The sequence below is a fragment of the Astatotilapia calliptera genome, chromosome 22 (genome assembly GCF_900246225.1).
Source record: "Astatotilapia calliptera chromosome 22, fAstCal1.2, whole genome shotgun sequence".
NCBI classification, from domain to species: domain Eukaryota; kingdom Metazoa; phylum Chordata; class Actinopteri; order Cichliformes; family Cichlidae; genus Astatotilapia; species Astatotilapia calliptera.
The window spans coordinates 31171667-31186793 of NC_039322.1; the positions used below are offsets into that span (position 1 = coordinate 31171667).

At 41.7% G+C, this 15127-nt stretch overlaps 1 protein-coding gene across 3 annotated transcripts; it reads right to left on the minus strand.

The window, feature by feature from the left end:
• Positions 1-98: 98 nt before the first annotated feature.
• LOC113014298 (regulator of G-protein signaling 8) lies at positions 99-12994 on the minus strand. 3 transcript variants are annotated; one of them, XM_026155732.1, is made up of 7 exons: positions 12259-12994; positions 11991-12184; positions 10403-10958; positions 9043-9092; positions 8662-8795; positions 3690-3856; positions 99-534 (listed from the first exon to the last, which is right to left on the minus strand). In XM_026155732.1, exons 3-7 carry the CDS (start codon positions 10886-10888, stop codon positions 364-366), a joined length of 1008 nt encoding a protein of 335 aa, XP_026011517.1. In that variant the 5' UTR covers positions 10889-10958; positions 11991-12184; positions 12259-12994; the 3' UTR covers positions 99-363. The 3 variants fall into 3 exon arrangements, with proteins under 3 accessions (XP_026011517.1, XP_026011516.1, XP_026011515.1); XM_026155731.1 differs by having other exon boundaries at positions 10403-10929; positions 11991-12994; XM_026155730.1 differs by having other exon boundaries at positions 11991-12994.
• Positions 12995-15127: the final 2133 nt, after the last annotated feature.

Below are 15127 nucleotides of genomic sequence, written 5' to 3' on the forward strand. Positions count from 1 at the left end.
TATGACGGACAGAAGCTCGCTGGCCGTTTCCAACTGTTTTCAGTCTTAATCCTAAAGTAAGCCAAACCAAATCCCAGCATTGTAACATCACAAACATCTCAGTGAAAACACAGTTCCCCAAGTTTTAATTGCAGTAACCAATATTTCTATTTACAGTGTCCAACTATTATTAACATTTGAGCTACGACGTCAGGGAGTGTGTGTGTCGGGGGGGGGGGGGGGGGGGGGGGTTAAACTTTGTACACAGCAGCTCGATCTTTTGACAGCATAGTTAGCTTTTATAATTTACAGTTTGAAGGAAGTTGAGCCGTTCCAGAAACCACCAAGCCACCATTCCTTCTCCTGAGTCCAAGTGTGGGGAATCTATTCAGCCTCGTGGAGTAAGGCGAGGTAGACGTCAGACTGGAGGAAGCGTGGGTAACAGTCTGTGTCCAGAAGTGAGTAGATGCGTTTCTGTGCGTGGGACAGAGAGCTACGAGAGGGAGCCTGCAGCAGCTGGATCGTCAGGTCTCTGGTCGTACTGTCCAGATTTACCTGCAATAGGACACAGTGATGGTGCAATAGCCACATAAAGTCAATTCAAATACTATATGGAAAGACAAGCCAAAAAATAAATAGATAAAAATCGGCATCAAAATCGAGTTTGACTTAAGACTATTTGTTTTCTCCTCAGCCTCGATTACCAGGTAGCACAATAATGAGTGCTGTATCATCAACATTGTTCCAGTAGAGACGGTTTGGAATAACTTGAGGTTACTGAAGGAAAACCAGCCAACAAATGCTCAAAGTCTCCAGGTGAAGAGTTCATGAAGATGGTGGAAAGAATGAGGAGCATGCAAAGCTGATAATGAACAAAGTTCCCTTAAACAGATAATTATTAGCATGCGTCTGTGACAAAGAAATGTATAGAACTTATGCAAGCTTTACAGATAACCTCACATCCTCAGAATTCCTTCTGCAGCTTTACATCTGCCAAGATCAGTGAGTGTCACAGTACAACAGTGCATGATTTCGGTGTGTGAATACTCCCAGAACAGAGGAGCACTTTCCGAATTATGTTGACATGGCACTGTGATCGTGTTTGTTTTATTCATTTTTCCACCTCAGAATTGAGCTTCAGGGCCCTGTTTCAGGAAGCCGGTTTAGTGCAAACTCTGAGTATACCCTGAGTTAACGAAAACTCTGGGTTTTCGGTTTCACAAAGCGAGTTCAGATGAAGCCTCAGTGAGTCACTATGACGACACACTCCGTGAAGCTAACCTGCCCCCTAGCAGGTTTACTACAACTAACCCTGACTGTCTCCGCCCCTTTGTCGGAAACCTGACAGTAGGAAGTGTCAGACATGGCGTGCCCCTTCCTTGAAGAGCCAGTAGATCGTGAAGCCCAAATTCTCCGCAGAGCTCTCCGCCGGGAGAGAGTGATCAGAGCGCGTTCGGACATTTTATCATTTCCTGATGATTTCCTGTGTGAACGTTACCGTTTTTCAGCACAATCTATAATTTATTTGGATAACATCCTCAGGCCTAATATTGCTCATGTGACACATCGCGGACATCCTCTCAGTTCTGTACATATTATTTGTATTGCACTTCGGTTTTTTGCAAACCGGAGCTTTCTGTATAATATTGGTGACGCTGAGCACGTTTCCAAGGCTACCGTCTGTCGGGCAGTCAGGAATGTTACAGTTGCACTGAAACGTCTCCTGTACTCGTTTGTGGTGTTCCCCGGTCATAGACCCACAAGATTCATCAAAGAGGGATTCCACAAAATTGCAGGTAGCAGGATGAACAAAACTTAATTCATGATGTGGTGATACTTGAACTACTACTTAAATTTTACATTTATTCTCACGGTTCCCAGGCGTGATTGGCTGTATAGATGGCACTCACATTCCAATCATTGCTCCTTCAGTAAATGAAGGAGACTATGTGAACAGGAAGTCTTTCCACAGCATTAATGTACAGGTACATAGTTCCCTGTAGCATTTCAAACTAACAAATTATTTCATTATAGTAATGGATGCTAATTTGTGTTCTCTGCACTGTGAAGATCATATGTGATGCTGCCAACATTATCACAAATGTGGAAGCCAAGTGGCCAGGCTCTGTGAGTGGTGGTGGTGGAGGACCCCCACCTGTTTTTCGGGCCTCCGCTTTTTTTCCTGTTGGCTATAACGGGTCACATTTGAGCATACAGAGTAAGCAAATATGTACTTGTAATGTGCTCAGATAATTTCAATAAGTGCTTACAGAGGGGAAATTAATGTAGCCTCTAACTGCAATTGATTTACATCGGACAAACAGACCAAGCACTATGGCTCATAATACAATTACACCTTACCTGTTTGGACTATATTTTTATATTTCATTTTTACTTGCTGCCAGGAATGTTTGGGGCCTGTTGGGTTGCACCTGCGCTCAAATCACATCACAAAATAAAATGTATGAAATACAAAATAAAATATGATAAAATAACGTGTTAAATGGGTGGAAATCCCTAGATCAATGTTTAAATTAACACTCACGCATTGACTCTGTCGGCTATGTTTTGCCATGCATGCTCTCTTTCTTTTGCAGCTGAGGCTGTGTTACTTTTTTTCTGCAAAATTTGCATGTTATCAGCATATGCTGCCATCAGAATTTCGGCCTCAAGCGCTGTAAAATACATTGACCGCGCCTTCTTTCCCTCCTTCTCCATGGTGACTCGCTTAATCTGTGCTCCACTAATCAGGGCTTTATGTATCCTCGTGCGCGCGCTTAACTTGGGGTTAAAGCAAATAGGGCCCAGTACAGACTTGATGCGTTTGGGTTTTCCAAATCTGCTGCTAGCACATGTTAACTTACAAGATTTCATTCATAGTTATGAACACAAAAGGAAGCTGCTTTGTAGCTTATGCTCCTTTTACTTTGTTAACACTGTTTCTTTGTTCTTCAGTGTAGAAATGTCCAAATTTTTGACGATATGGTGGGCTACAACTTCTTGGGCTTTGCAGATAACCTTTATCTTGTAGTGGTTCGGTGTTAAGTCATGTCATTTAGGTCTTCCTACTTTTTCAGTGAGTATTCTTGGAGCTCGCCAACATAAAGCACAGTTTGATTCCTGGACGGTCGTCTTTCCGTTAATAAACTTTAATAAGTGCAGTTCTCTTCTTCCTGGCATAAAAACCTTCAACTAGACAGAAAAGATCGCTTTGTTAAAGTTCCAGTGCTAATGCTAAATTAATGGCATCCCCTGAATCACATCAAAAGTCATACTGTTCACACTCATACTGACATTTTACTTTTGGACTTGCTATAGCTGCAGTATAAGACAGTGGAGCTGGACTCCTGGGAAACAAGGGACCTACTGGAGAAGCAAATGAATATTTTTTTTCTCCACAGTATTTGGTACTTTAAGTTCAGCTACTGTCACACATATAATCTCATGCTGTGGGGAAATGTCTCTATTAGTGGAAGAAAGAAAAAAAACAAAAACAACAGCTCCACATGAAAGCAGCTATTGATGGAACGCTATAACGTCAAATCTGAACCACCCACACAAGCTTCTTGATAACACAGAGAGACTCTGAGCAGTAAAACAGTTGGCAATGCAGAAAGAGGAAAAAATAAACAGGACTTGAATTACAATTCCTGTTCCAAGAAGACAGGCTGCCCAGTGCAACCAGTAAGACTGAGTATGAACATGTGTACCTCCCGGGGGGCTCCTGGCTGGATATAGGTTGCGCAGATGTCTTTGGCTCTCCTTTGCAGGCTGAAGTTGGTGGACGAATGTTTGTACCGCTCACAGGCTTGATAGAACTGCAGGTTCTCCTCGCTGAACTCAGAGCGCAGGAATGCTCCAAATACTGAAACACCAGCTGCCAGGAAGAGGACGACAAGTGAGCCTTAGCACAACATCAATTTATGTATCTTATAGCACAGAACACAGAAACACTTTATCATGCCTGAAAGGAAGACTAGAGAAAGCAACCTAGCTCTACTCTTTTTCCATGTGAACGTCCTACTGAAGGTTAGAAATGTCATGAACATACCACATGATCTCTTTGATTTCTGGCATGGTCAAATGTGATGTCTTGTTATTCCTCCCTACCATCGAGAGGATCGTACCACTTATACAAACTCATTAACTGCTAGATGGGGTTTATAATGGCTTCTAAACAGCTGTTCACTTTTCCCCCCTTTTGTCATTTAAAGACAACAGATAAACACTAGTTAAATGCGGGATCTGGGTCTGCTGCTAAGAGCCACTGGATTTCTTTCACTCGCAGCTCCAGCTAGAACAACGGCTTTATACTTATTAACATTTTTCCATTACAACCTAAAAATGGTAATAATACCTTTACATTTATAATAAATGGTGAACATGACCACTGACTGAGTCCCTTGTGGTCATTTGCTATGACGTGCACTAAGACTAGAGTTCTGTTATTGTCAGGAGTCAACTTTTTATTTTATTCTTTTCAACATTTAATTGTTAATTATGGTAAAATATTAATTATAAACAATGACTGTGGTGAGTCAATTTGAAGTAATAGTGTTCAACTTTGAACAAGCTGGGGGACACGGAGGAGACGTTTTAAAAGCAAGATGATAATCTGACATTTAGACATTTTTGTGACGCAACCTGACATCATCTCTTTTCTTTTAATCACAGCAGGACTCAGACTGCATGGATCAGTTATGTTAGCTTTGCAGATTTTATTTTTAATTTAAGAAATTCTGCATTGCAGTGTTTTGTTTGTTTGTGTGTTTGTGTGTGTGTGTGTGTGGGGGGGGGGGGGCTTTGTCAACAAAGCTTGATTTTTCTGATAGCATGCTCACTTTTGATCTGCCTGAATAGGCTTTGCATAGAACTTATCCAGTTACCACAAAAGTTCTCCTTTAGAAGTAGTATGCTGATCACATTACTGGCACAACCTTCCTTTGTATAATGTACACAAAGACATCGCCCAAGGCTGAAACCCTGAATAATTTAGTCACGTCTATAGTTTTGTCAGACTGGGTAGTGCACATGATGACGAGGAAACTGACGTGACAAGAGAAAACAATGAATGGAAACATTCTGTGGCATTCAGAATATGCTGCAAATGCATCGGTGTTATCAAAGGGCTTCATCGGGACATGCCCTGCTTTTCTTGAATGGGTGAAAACGATAGACGACACCAGCACAAAGCATACTACCAAGAAACAGGATTCAGGAGCTTGTACGCGCTTCCCCTTCACGCACCGTTAAACCCAGAACCCTTGTTAATATCAAGGAAGTCAAACATTCTCAAGCCTTTACACAGCTGTGATTTATAACCGTCTTGGTGTTTACTATCTATTCTATTCATAGAAGCAGCAGGGGTAGGGTAAGTGCTGCACTTTTAGCAGCACAGAGGGGTCACTGACGTCAGACCAGATGTCGACATCGATTCAGCTTAAAAACTTGAGAAACGTGATTTTTTTTGTTGCGCAAACATGTCTTCAAGGCAGAAGTTGTGAGACACTGAAATGTCACAGGATAGGATTCAGGTCAGAATCTCACAAACAGTAAGGACATTAAAGTAAATGACCTTTTACACTCAAGTGCAAAAGCTAAAGTATCTTTCTCAGTGTCAGGTTATCCTGCTGCAATTTGAAGTATATAAAGAAAATACTTTCTTATTGTATTTCTTTGAATCTGAACACAATTCTTTTATTTTTCCAGAGTTTACATTATTAGTACCTGTTAAACAAGAATGCAATAAATGGCAACTCCCACAGCTGCACTGTCATCCTGAAAATGATTACTGCAAGGGTTCAATTGTGAATGACGGAAAACAAATCACCTTTGTGATCCAGGGAAGCAGTGTATTATTTAATTTAAGCAAAGTGTAATCTCTGATATGTAAATGAAGTAACAGGAGTATTGCTGGTGTCCTCAAACCAAGCAGCCCCCATAAAAGAGAAAAGAATGGATATAACAATCAAAACTTATTTCTCCAAAATACAGGCACTCAAAGTAGGTTTGGAGGAATAATAAAGCGGCTTTATTTTAATTCACTCGTACGCGTCTTTCTATGCTGTTAACCATGAAATGAAAATGACACAGTGGTTTCATGAGGTGTTGTAGATGATTAAATTAAAGGGTCATTTTAGCACCTTGTTAGGTGGTTGCTAGGCTACATGACAACATTATAATTATGTTTAATTCAGCCTTTGTGGATATAAATGAAAAGTTATTGTCATGACATTAGGATGCTTTTGCGAGGCGTCGCAGGTCATAAAAGCCAATTGCTAGATGGTTGCTAAGTAACATGGTGACATATCTGACACAGATAAAAATCTCCAGCAGACTAAAATGTACCTGTGTGTAAAGTTTGGTTGCTCATTTGCCAACGAGCAGGTGGCCTTTTATTACTTTTCCCAATCCTACCTGGAATCTCTGATCCATTTTGCTTTAACCGTATTATTTGCTGTGTGTTCTTCCCTTCCCAAATCCTCTGTATTCTCCCAAATCCAATCATTACCTTATATAGAGTCTAAAAACATAGCAAAGAAAAAAAACTAAATTAACACCATAATGTTAAGTTACACAGCTCTTAATGAAAGAAATGCAAGTTGAAAATCTGTTTTCGTCATGTCGTGTGCGTAATTCAAGGTCACAGGAAATTAAAATAGCCAGGCCTTTAAGGGCTGGATTCAAAGTCACACCAAAAATTAAATATTCTTCAAGTGTTCCCTTAACTTTAACTATAACTTTGGGGGGGGGGGGGGGGGGGGGGTGTCTAGGGCAGCGGTCCCCAACCCCCAGGCTGTGAGTTGTTTGGTACCGGGCAGCGAGAGTTGAGGCTCGGGTGAGAAATTTATGGTTTTCAGGTTTTTTTATCCTTAACTCAGTTTCCTGGGTCTTTTCCCGTGTTGTAGTTGTGTTTCTTGTTTCTTATTTTGAAAGAAATATTTACGCGTTACCATAGCAACCAGAGAGCATTAAGGGGCAGGGATGTTACTCTCAATGTTGTTGGCGCATTTCAGGACGACGCTGCTAATAAAGTTGCACAATTACACTTCGCGTTTATTATTATTATATTTAGAAAACACCACAGTTTGTGTCTTGGTCGTATCAATTTATTTTGTTGTATTTTTCCACTACGGTCCATGAAAACATTGTCTGACATTAAACTGGTCCGTGGGCGTCCACTCTAACTTGTAGTGGAACTAAAAATGTCACGTCCGTCCTCAAGTAAGACGTGCAGCACAAGTTATGGAGAAAGCAAACATGCACGACGACTGTCAGTGTCCTATCAGGGCGATGTGGTCATCTGACTTGAATGTCTCCCCAGTGCAGGAGTGATGTGTAAGTCTGACAGCAGGGCCAAAAGAAAGATCTGCAGGTCACCAAGAATTTGGGGATTCAACCTCTGGAGTATAAATGAAACTCTGGTGACCATTCAGATGGCGAGATTTCCCCCAACACTTCTTTTCCCACTGGGAATTCTTTTTCATTGGCTACTCCAGCATTTCCTCTTTCCCGCACTGCCAAAATTATTTTCATTAATTTCTGACATCAGATATCCTTCTAACGACTTTCCTCAGTGTCCTTCAGTCCCGCTTCAGTCTGTCTGTCACACCTGATCAACAACTTGTCCCTAATGATTTTTCCATGTATTAACTTTAAGAGTTCATCTTCTCTCTGCTGGCTCTACTCCAACAGTGTATAGACTCCAGAGGATTTTACCCAACTCCAGTCTTCATTTTAAATGCATAACATCCTGGTTTGCTTTCAGAACTCTGAAACAAGGAACTTCTGAGTACAAGGAAAACCACTGAGGCAGCATCTTGGCTGACCCTAAGTTAAGGAAATAAAATAGGCAGCGTAATTGGATAAAACCAACTGAACTCTGAAATAAAATACTTAATGAGCTGTGTTTCATCTGAAAAACTATATAAATGGTAAATGGACGAGATCGGGCGTGCTCAGGGCTTGTTAGATTGTCCACCCACTTTTACTTCTTCTTTAAAAAAAATTAAATAATAATAAAAAAATAAAATTTAATTCCCTGTACTTATGACCTGTAAGTAAGAATTTGTGCTGTTCTTTTTTTTTTTTTTTTTTTTTTTTTTTTTTTTAAATATAGCTGGTTTTCTATTCTACTTGGGCACCCGGAGCATTTTATACAGCATGGCTCATTAACCTATTCACACACACACACAATTTATTTTCTGCACCTAAGTGCTTTCTATCCAACTTTCACACACTCTAGCATCTATTATATATTGTACATATATTTATTAGTTTCAGATGTAGCCATTATTGTATTTTGCACAACTCTGTTGCTTGTGAAGCTCGCACACAAGAATTTCACTCACATGTGCTGTACCAATGTACCTGCACATGTGATGTGACAATAAAAGTGATTTGATTTGATTTATAGTGGGTGGAGGAGACTGATGAACACAGAGTGGGATGCATGCACTATGGTGTGGATGTCAAGGATACTTTGGCATGCAGATCAAATCACCAACCCTCTGATTAGTAGAAGACACACACTTCCTTCTGTGCTTCAGCCATCCCCCTAAAGACATTTCTTTCTATTCCTCTAAATTAAAAGGAATACAAGTTCAGCAATTTACAGTCAGAATGTTTTCTGCTTAAAATGTCAAGTATCAGACCCAAAACTCAGAAAAAAGCAGGACTTACTTGGACTTCCCAGCAGGACATTTAAGGACTCGGCCCATTTTTCCAGCTCATCTCGGTTATAATTCCTCTTCCTACTGTGACCCACTTGACTCCACTGATGCATGAATACAAGGCGAGACCTTCTCTCTTTACCACTATGATACAGGACAAGATGGTAACAGAGAGAGTCAAGGTGTGTCAGAGGAGATGGTAGCAAAGATAACGCTGTCATTGAAATAAACATCAAACCTTCACATTCTTATAACATTAAGATAAGTACCGACTCACTTTCAGAATCAGAGAGACCCTGAAAGTGAGTCAAAGATAAAAAGTAAATTTGAAAAGGGGTGGGGGGGTTATTTCTACATTTACCAGAACTAACAAAATAAACCATCTTCTCACCTGTCTTTTTGTTCTGTGTTGGCCAGGTTGGAGTTTGACGAATGAGGACTCTGAAACAGGAACCACACAGTAAACTGAAGTTAACCTTTTTCATCATTTGTTGAAAGTTGTTCCAGACCTCAGCAGCTTTAAACAGCTCGACTGAACAACAGTGACTGTTTACTTAAGGCAGACCCAATTAAAGGTATCATTTCAGTTTTATTTATGCAGCACCAAATCACCAAACAGTCGCCTCAAGGTGCTTAATATATTGTTTATTTGCAGTAACTCATAGAAAAACCCAGCAATCAAATGACACCCTTTGAGCACAGCCGTGTACTTCTACTATAATCTCCACTTGTCTGTTAACATATAGCATCTAGTGTCAGGAAAGTTCCAGCACTGCAGTAACAAATTATGCATTTTAATTAAAAGAAAATTAGTGATGCCTGACAAATTGAGTGTTTCTGTATTTGTTTCATTGAGTTTACAGTTCAGTTATTCAAATTCAGTTTTATCTACCTTCATGTACAAACAGAAAACCCCATGAGTGAAAAACTGGACCCATGTGGGTTGTTTTTAAATGCAAATTCATAAAGAATGAAGAGCAGCATTGAGCACGAGGGAGTAAGTAAACTAAATAGACAATAGATATCCAGAAGATGTTCCATTTGAACAGTTGAGCCATGATCATAATGATGCCAAACAGAATGGAGAGACTACGTGCATGTGACCACAGCCATCTACTGCACCAGCTTACACAGATCCTACAGCAGATTGGGAATTTGGGACACTCATTAGAGACAGTCTCGATTATTTTCCAAGACTTTTATTTCCTCGTACTTTTCTATCATACTGAATTTATGGGAAAAAGGGAATTTCAGACAACAGCTGTACTATTCAGCTGCTATTGCTATGTTTCTGCTGACCATGTAAACAACTTGCTGTTTGCTAACATTTCAGTGTGTACATTGTGATATTTCTGAACACCACAGCTGCTTATTTGAAATGTATAACTCTCTAAAGTGACAGTTTGACTTAAGCCATCCTGTCACTTATAAGCCTCTCCAAGTGAAAAACAGGCTCAAAGTTACTAAAGTGTTTAAACCTTGTAAGGCATTGTGCACGTCCCCTCGTGGCACCAGGACACGTGAAAAGGATCATTTGTGTTCTGTAGGCTGGAAAACGCTGCAATTAGCCAGTTAGACTGGGATATGAGGAGTTTAGAGGATGGGTAAATGTACAGTTTGGGGGTTTTGAAGGTGGCCGTGCTTTTCTTCCTCTAAAAATCTACAACAACATTTAGAGGGTGTAATCTGTTAAACTACCAGCTGCACGAAAACACAGCATAGAAACAAAATAGAAATGTCATTTACTGCACCTGTGCGAAAAGACTCTTGAGGTGCAGCTTAGCAGCTGTCAGTCTGTCTCTCTGTTGGTGTCTGTGCTCCATCTTAAAGGAGCTGGAAGAGGACGAAGGCGACGATGGAGGCAGATCGGCTTTCTCCATGCTCTCAGTGCTGCCCTGCACAGCTGGGGCCAGCTGACTGTCACTATAAGCCCTGCTGCCTTGACTGATGAGACAGCCTCTGAGCTGGCTCTTTTCCAGTTTACTCAGCTCGCACAGGTTCTCTGCACTCACGCTGTGCTCCCGAGTCAGCTCATTCTTCGTCATCTCACCCGGACTCTCCGTGGGCTCCTGGATGATGGGAGTCAGGCGACCTGATTTCCCAGCCAGCTCATCATCCTGCAAGTGAAGTGTGCAGGTGCCAGACTCGTGGTCTTGTCCAGAATTCTTCAGTGCCACTTTTTTCCATGTCGGAAAATCAAGATCAAGGAGGGAACCCTCAGAGCTGAATCTACGCATCGCAGCTGTATTAGAAGTGATGAAGAATGGAAAAGGAGGTACTGCAAAAAAGAAAGTAAAGCAGTAAAAGCTAGAAATAAGTAAAAAGGGGCACAAAGGGATCAGACCAGAAATGAAGCACAGAAATATGCGGGGGAAGAGTAGGGTTGGGGGAAAGGTGATAAAATTGGACAATTAGAAAAAAAAAAAGGCTCACACAGGCAACTCTCCTTATTTCTACTATGAATGGCTGTCTGACACCAGGACACTGGGAGAGGAACCTTCTGGCTCTACTGGTTAAATGTAGGGTCCTCTGGGCACTGGCCATGTTTCAGGCCACTGCATAATTAGCCAATTAGATTGGGAATCTGAGGAGTTTGGAAGACAAGCAAATGTGCCTCAAAACAGTCCTAAACTGTTTCTCTGGGAAACATAGTGGAGGTCCATTTAGCAGAGACAGACTTCCCTCATCAAAATGTATAAATGCTCTTCATAAAATATTCACATCCAGTGAATATTAATTCAAAAGGTTTAGGGATTTAGAGGCATAAATAATGCCTATAGGCTGGAGAACAAGAAAACCCAAAGAGTAACTTCATTTTTATTTCCTTCTCACAAATCTGGAACTATTATAAAAGCTGCAATGTAGTCTCAGGAGTCTCGCTTCAATTTAAAGGAAGTCTCTTTTTCTTATCCTAATACTTTTAGTGTTTAACTACTCTTTGGTCTATTCTGCACAACCGCAAATAAAGCAAGTCAAGTGTTTCTGACCATTAAAAGTATAACCAGGCGGTATAGAAGTCATATAAAAACAGTCTTATACACATGTACAGCAGACAAACTCACATTTGTCAATAATTAATTTCCACATTTCTGACTTGGCAACATTTCCTAGAACTGGGGTTTGGTCTTTTTCCAGTTCAAATTGTCCATGAATATTAACTTAACGAACTTTATCGCTGGTTTTTATCTTCCACTGCAATGCTGCTATTGTACTGTTTCATACTGAGACGTAATGCCATGCAGCTTCCCAGACCTTTGCTCAGCACAGCTCTGGGAAAAACGACAGCTGATTGATATTTGAAATCGTTAAGGAGTGCCGGGGCTCTGTCAGTGTACTTACCTCTTCCTCGAGAATCTTAAGCTCTCTCCATGGCCAAAAGCAAAAATCCTCCAGATCTCAAGGGGAAAATGTCCATGAACTGACGAGTCCGGCTTTAAGCTTTGCAGATTTCAGGTGTCCGGGAGAACGCGAAATCAACTTCCGACGTTCCTGCTGCGACAGCCCTCCCAGATCTGTTCTTGACTCAGATCCTTCTGCAACACAGTCAAGTGCTCACCGACAGAAAAGTCTTGGGGAGAGCACAACAAGTTCCATAAAGTTTTCTTACACGACACAGTGCGTGCTCCTCCTCACGGCTGCGGCTGCCACACCTTCAGTCCTGCCTCAACTTGTCCGTCACACTTTATCAGAGGAGGGAGCTGCCGAGGTGCAGCTGAGACAAGTCAGCCAAATGTCATCTCAAACAACTTTGCTAAGGAAGAGCGTTTGAAAAGGTTAAGACGCTGAAAATGATCCGTAGAAGCCTCCGGGATTCTGTATTTTACGCCACGCGGCGTAAACCTCTGTTTCAAATAAACAAACCGCATTTTAAAAAACAAACAAACAAAAAAACGGGCGATTCAAACGCATCTGTGTCAAGTAACAACGAAAGGATCTGGCTCAGTGAAAGGACCAAGTAAGAAGAAACCCTGTTGTTAATAAATTATATGATTTCTTTCGCACTTTAATTAAGCTCCAGTCACGCAGTCAGAAGAAGAAAGGCGGACCATACGTCCATCATTGGATTTGCATTGCTATAAAATGATTTGGCCCGAATGACGCAAATATCTAAACAATCACGATGACCTGCTCAAGCTCAAACCGAGCATCTGACTCTGGCATGGCTGTTGGTACAGTGTTACAGAGACTGCTGATGTGTTAGGACTTTCTAAGCAATGGTTTACAGGGAATGGTCTGAAACATAAACTATCCAGTGCGCAGCAGGTCTCTGGGGGAATAGCCGGTGATACTGGAGGCTGAGGTCAGAGGAGAATAGCCGCTTCCAGCTGCGAGAATGTTTTCTTCCTCCAAGACAGACAAAATCAGCACGAATCAATCTGTGAGGCGCTACATAGCTTTTACTTTGAAAGGACTACGGAAATTCCTAGAAAGTTTTACCTCGTGTTGCGTTTAGCGGGTGATTGACGCAGGAGTTTTGTGAAATGATAATTGGTTGGTTCAGGTATGTGAGAAGTCGTATCTCTTGTAGTTTTTAGCTTCAAGTGAAGGAATAATTCTGTATTTTGCTATCTTGTTTTAAACACACAAAGACAACACTCATCTGCCTTTTATTTCTATATGCACAGTTGTTCCAGCGAAAGAGGAAAGCGGTACAAAATAAAGGCATTTATTTCTGATTTTTGATTGTTGGAATTTCTTTACAAAAGTAACCTTTTTTTTTAATTGGCCATTTTATTGTAACCTACGTTACAATCAACAGTGGTAATATTTGCTGCTAATTCTGCTGCCCTCTTGGCCATAAATAAAGGATATACACTCAACAAAAATATAAACGCAACACCTTTGTTACTGCTCCCATTCCCCATGGGATGGACGTAGAGACCTAAAATTCATTCCAAATACACAATATAACCATCCCTCCCAAACAGTGGTCACAAATCAGTCCAAATGTGTGGTAGTGGGCACATCTGCTATATTGAGATAATCCATCCCACCTCACAGGTGTGCCACATCAGGATGCTGATCTGACATCATGAGTAGTGCACAGGTGTACCTCAGACTGCCCACAACAAAAGGCCACCCTGGAATGTGCAGTTTTTTGCGCTATTGGGGGTCTGGGGACCCAGAACCGGTCAGTATCTGGTGTGACCACCATTTGCCTCATGCAGTGCAACACATCGTCGCATGGAGTCTATCAGATTGTCAATTGTGGCCTGTGGAATGTTGGTCCACTCCACTTCAATGGCTGTGCGAGGTTGTTGGATATTCGTGGGAACTGGTACACGCTGTCGTATACGCCGGTCAAGCACATCCCGAACATGCTCAATGGGTGACATGTCCGGTGAGTATGCTGGCCATGCAAGAACTGGGACATTCTCAGCTGCCATCTGCCCTGAACAATGTGAACCATGATTCATCCGTGAAGCGCACACCTCTCCAACGTGCCAGACGCCATCGAATGTGAGCATTTGCCCACACAAGTCTGTTACGGCGACGAGCTGGAGTCAGGTCAAGACCCCGATGAGGACGACGGGCATGCAGTTGAGCGTCCCTGAGACGGTTTCTGACAGTTTGTGCAGAAATTGTTTGGTTGTGCAAACCAATTGTTCCAGCAGCTGTCTGGGTGGCTGGTCTCAGACGATCTTGGAGGTGAACCTGCTGGATGTGGAGGTCCTGGGCTGGTGTGGTTACACGAGGTCTGCGGTTGTGAGGCCGGTTGGATGTGCTGCCATATTCTCTGAAACGCCTGTGGTGACGGCTTGTGGTTGAGAAATGAACATTCAATGCACGGGCGACAGATCTGGTTGACATTCCTGCTGTCAGCATGCCAATTGCATGCTCCCTCATTGCTTGTGGCATCTGTGGCATTTTGCTGTGAGACAAAACTGCACATTCCAGGGTGGCCTTTTGTTGTGGGCAGTCTGAGGTACACCTGTGCACTACTCATGATGTCAGATCAGCATCCTGATGTGGCACACCTGTGAGGTGGGATGGATTATCTCAATATAGCAGATGTGCCCACTACCACACATTTGGACTGATTTGTGACCACTGTTTGGGAGGGATGGTTATATTGTGTATCTGGAATGAATTTTAGGTCTCTACGTCCATCCCATGGGGAATGGGAGGAGTAACAAAGGTGTTGCGTTTATATTTTTGTTGAGTGTATAAAAGTCACTTTGCCAAAAACTGATTGTGGCTTCTAGTGACAGGAGTGTTCTCTCTGTAATGACTTCATATCATTCATGAGATGTGTTTGACATGTCTCACACATTATTGGCCAACAGTTTAAATACGGACAATCATTTTTTTCTCCCTAAAGAAGGAATTAAGATATTCAGTATTAATATATCCAGTTCAGCTGGCTGAAATAAAGTTGTGCTCTAATTTAACATTGGGGGGCATTTTACAGGCACTCCTTAAATTATAGTAACTCTGTTACAGTTTGTGCTAGAGGCAAAATCCACACAGTTCTG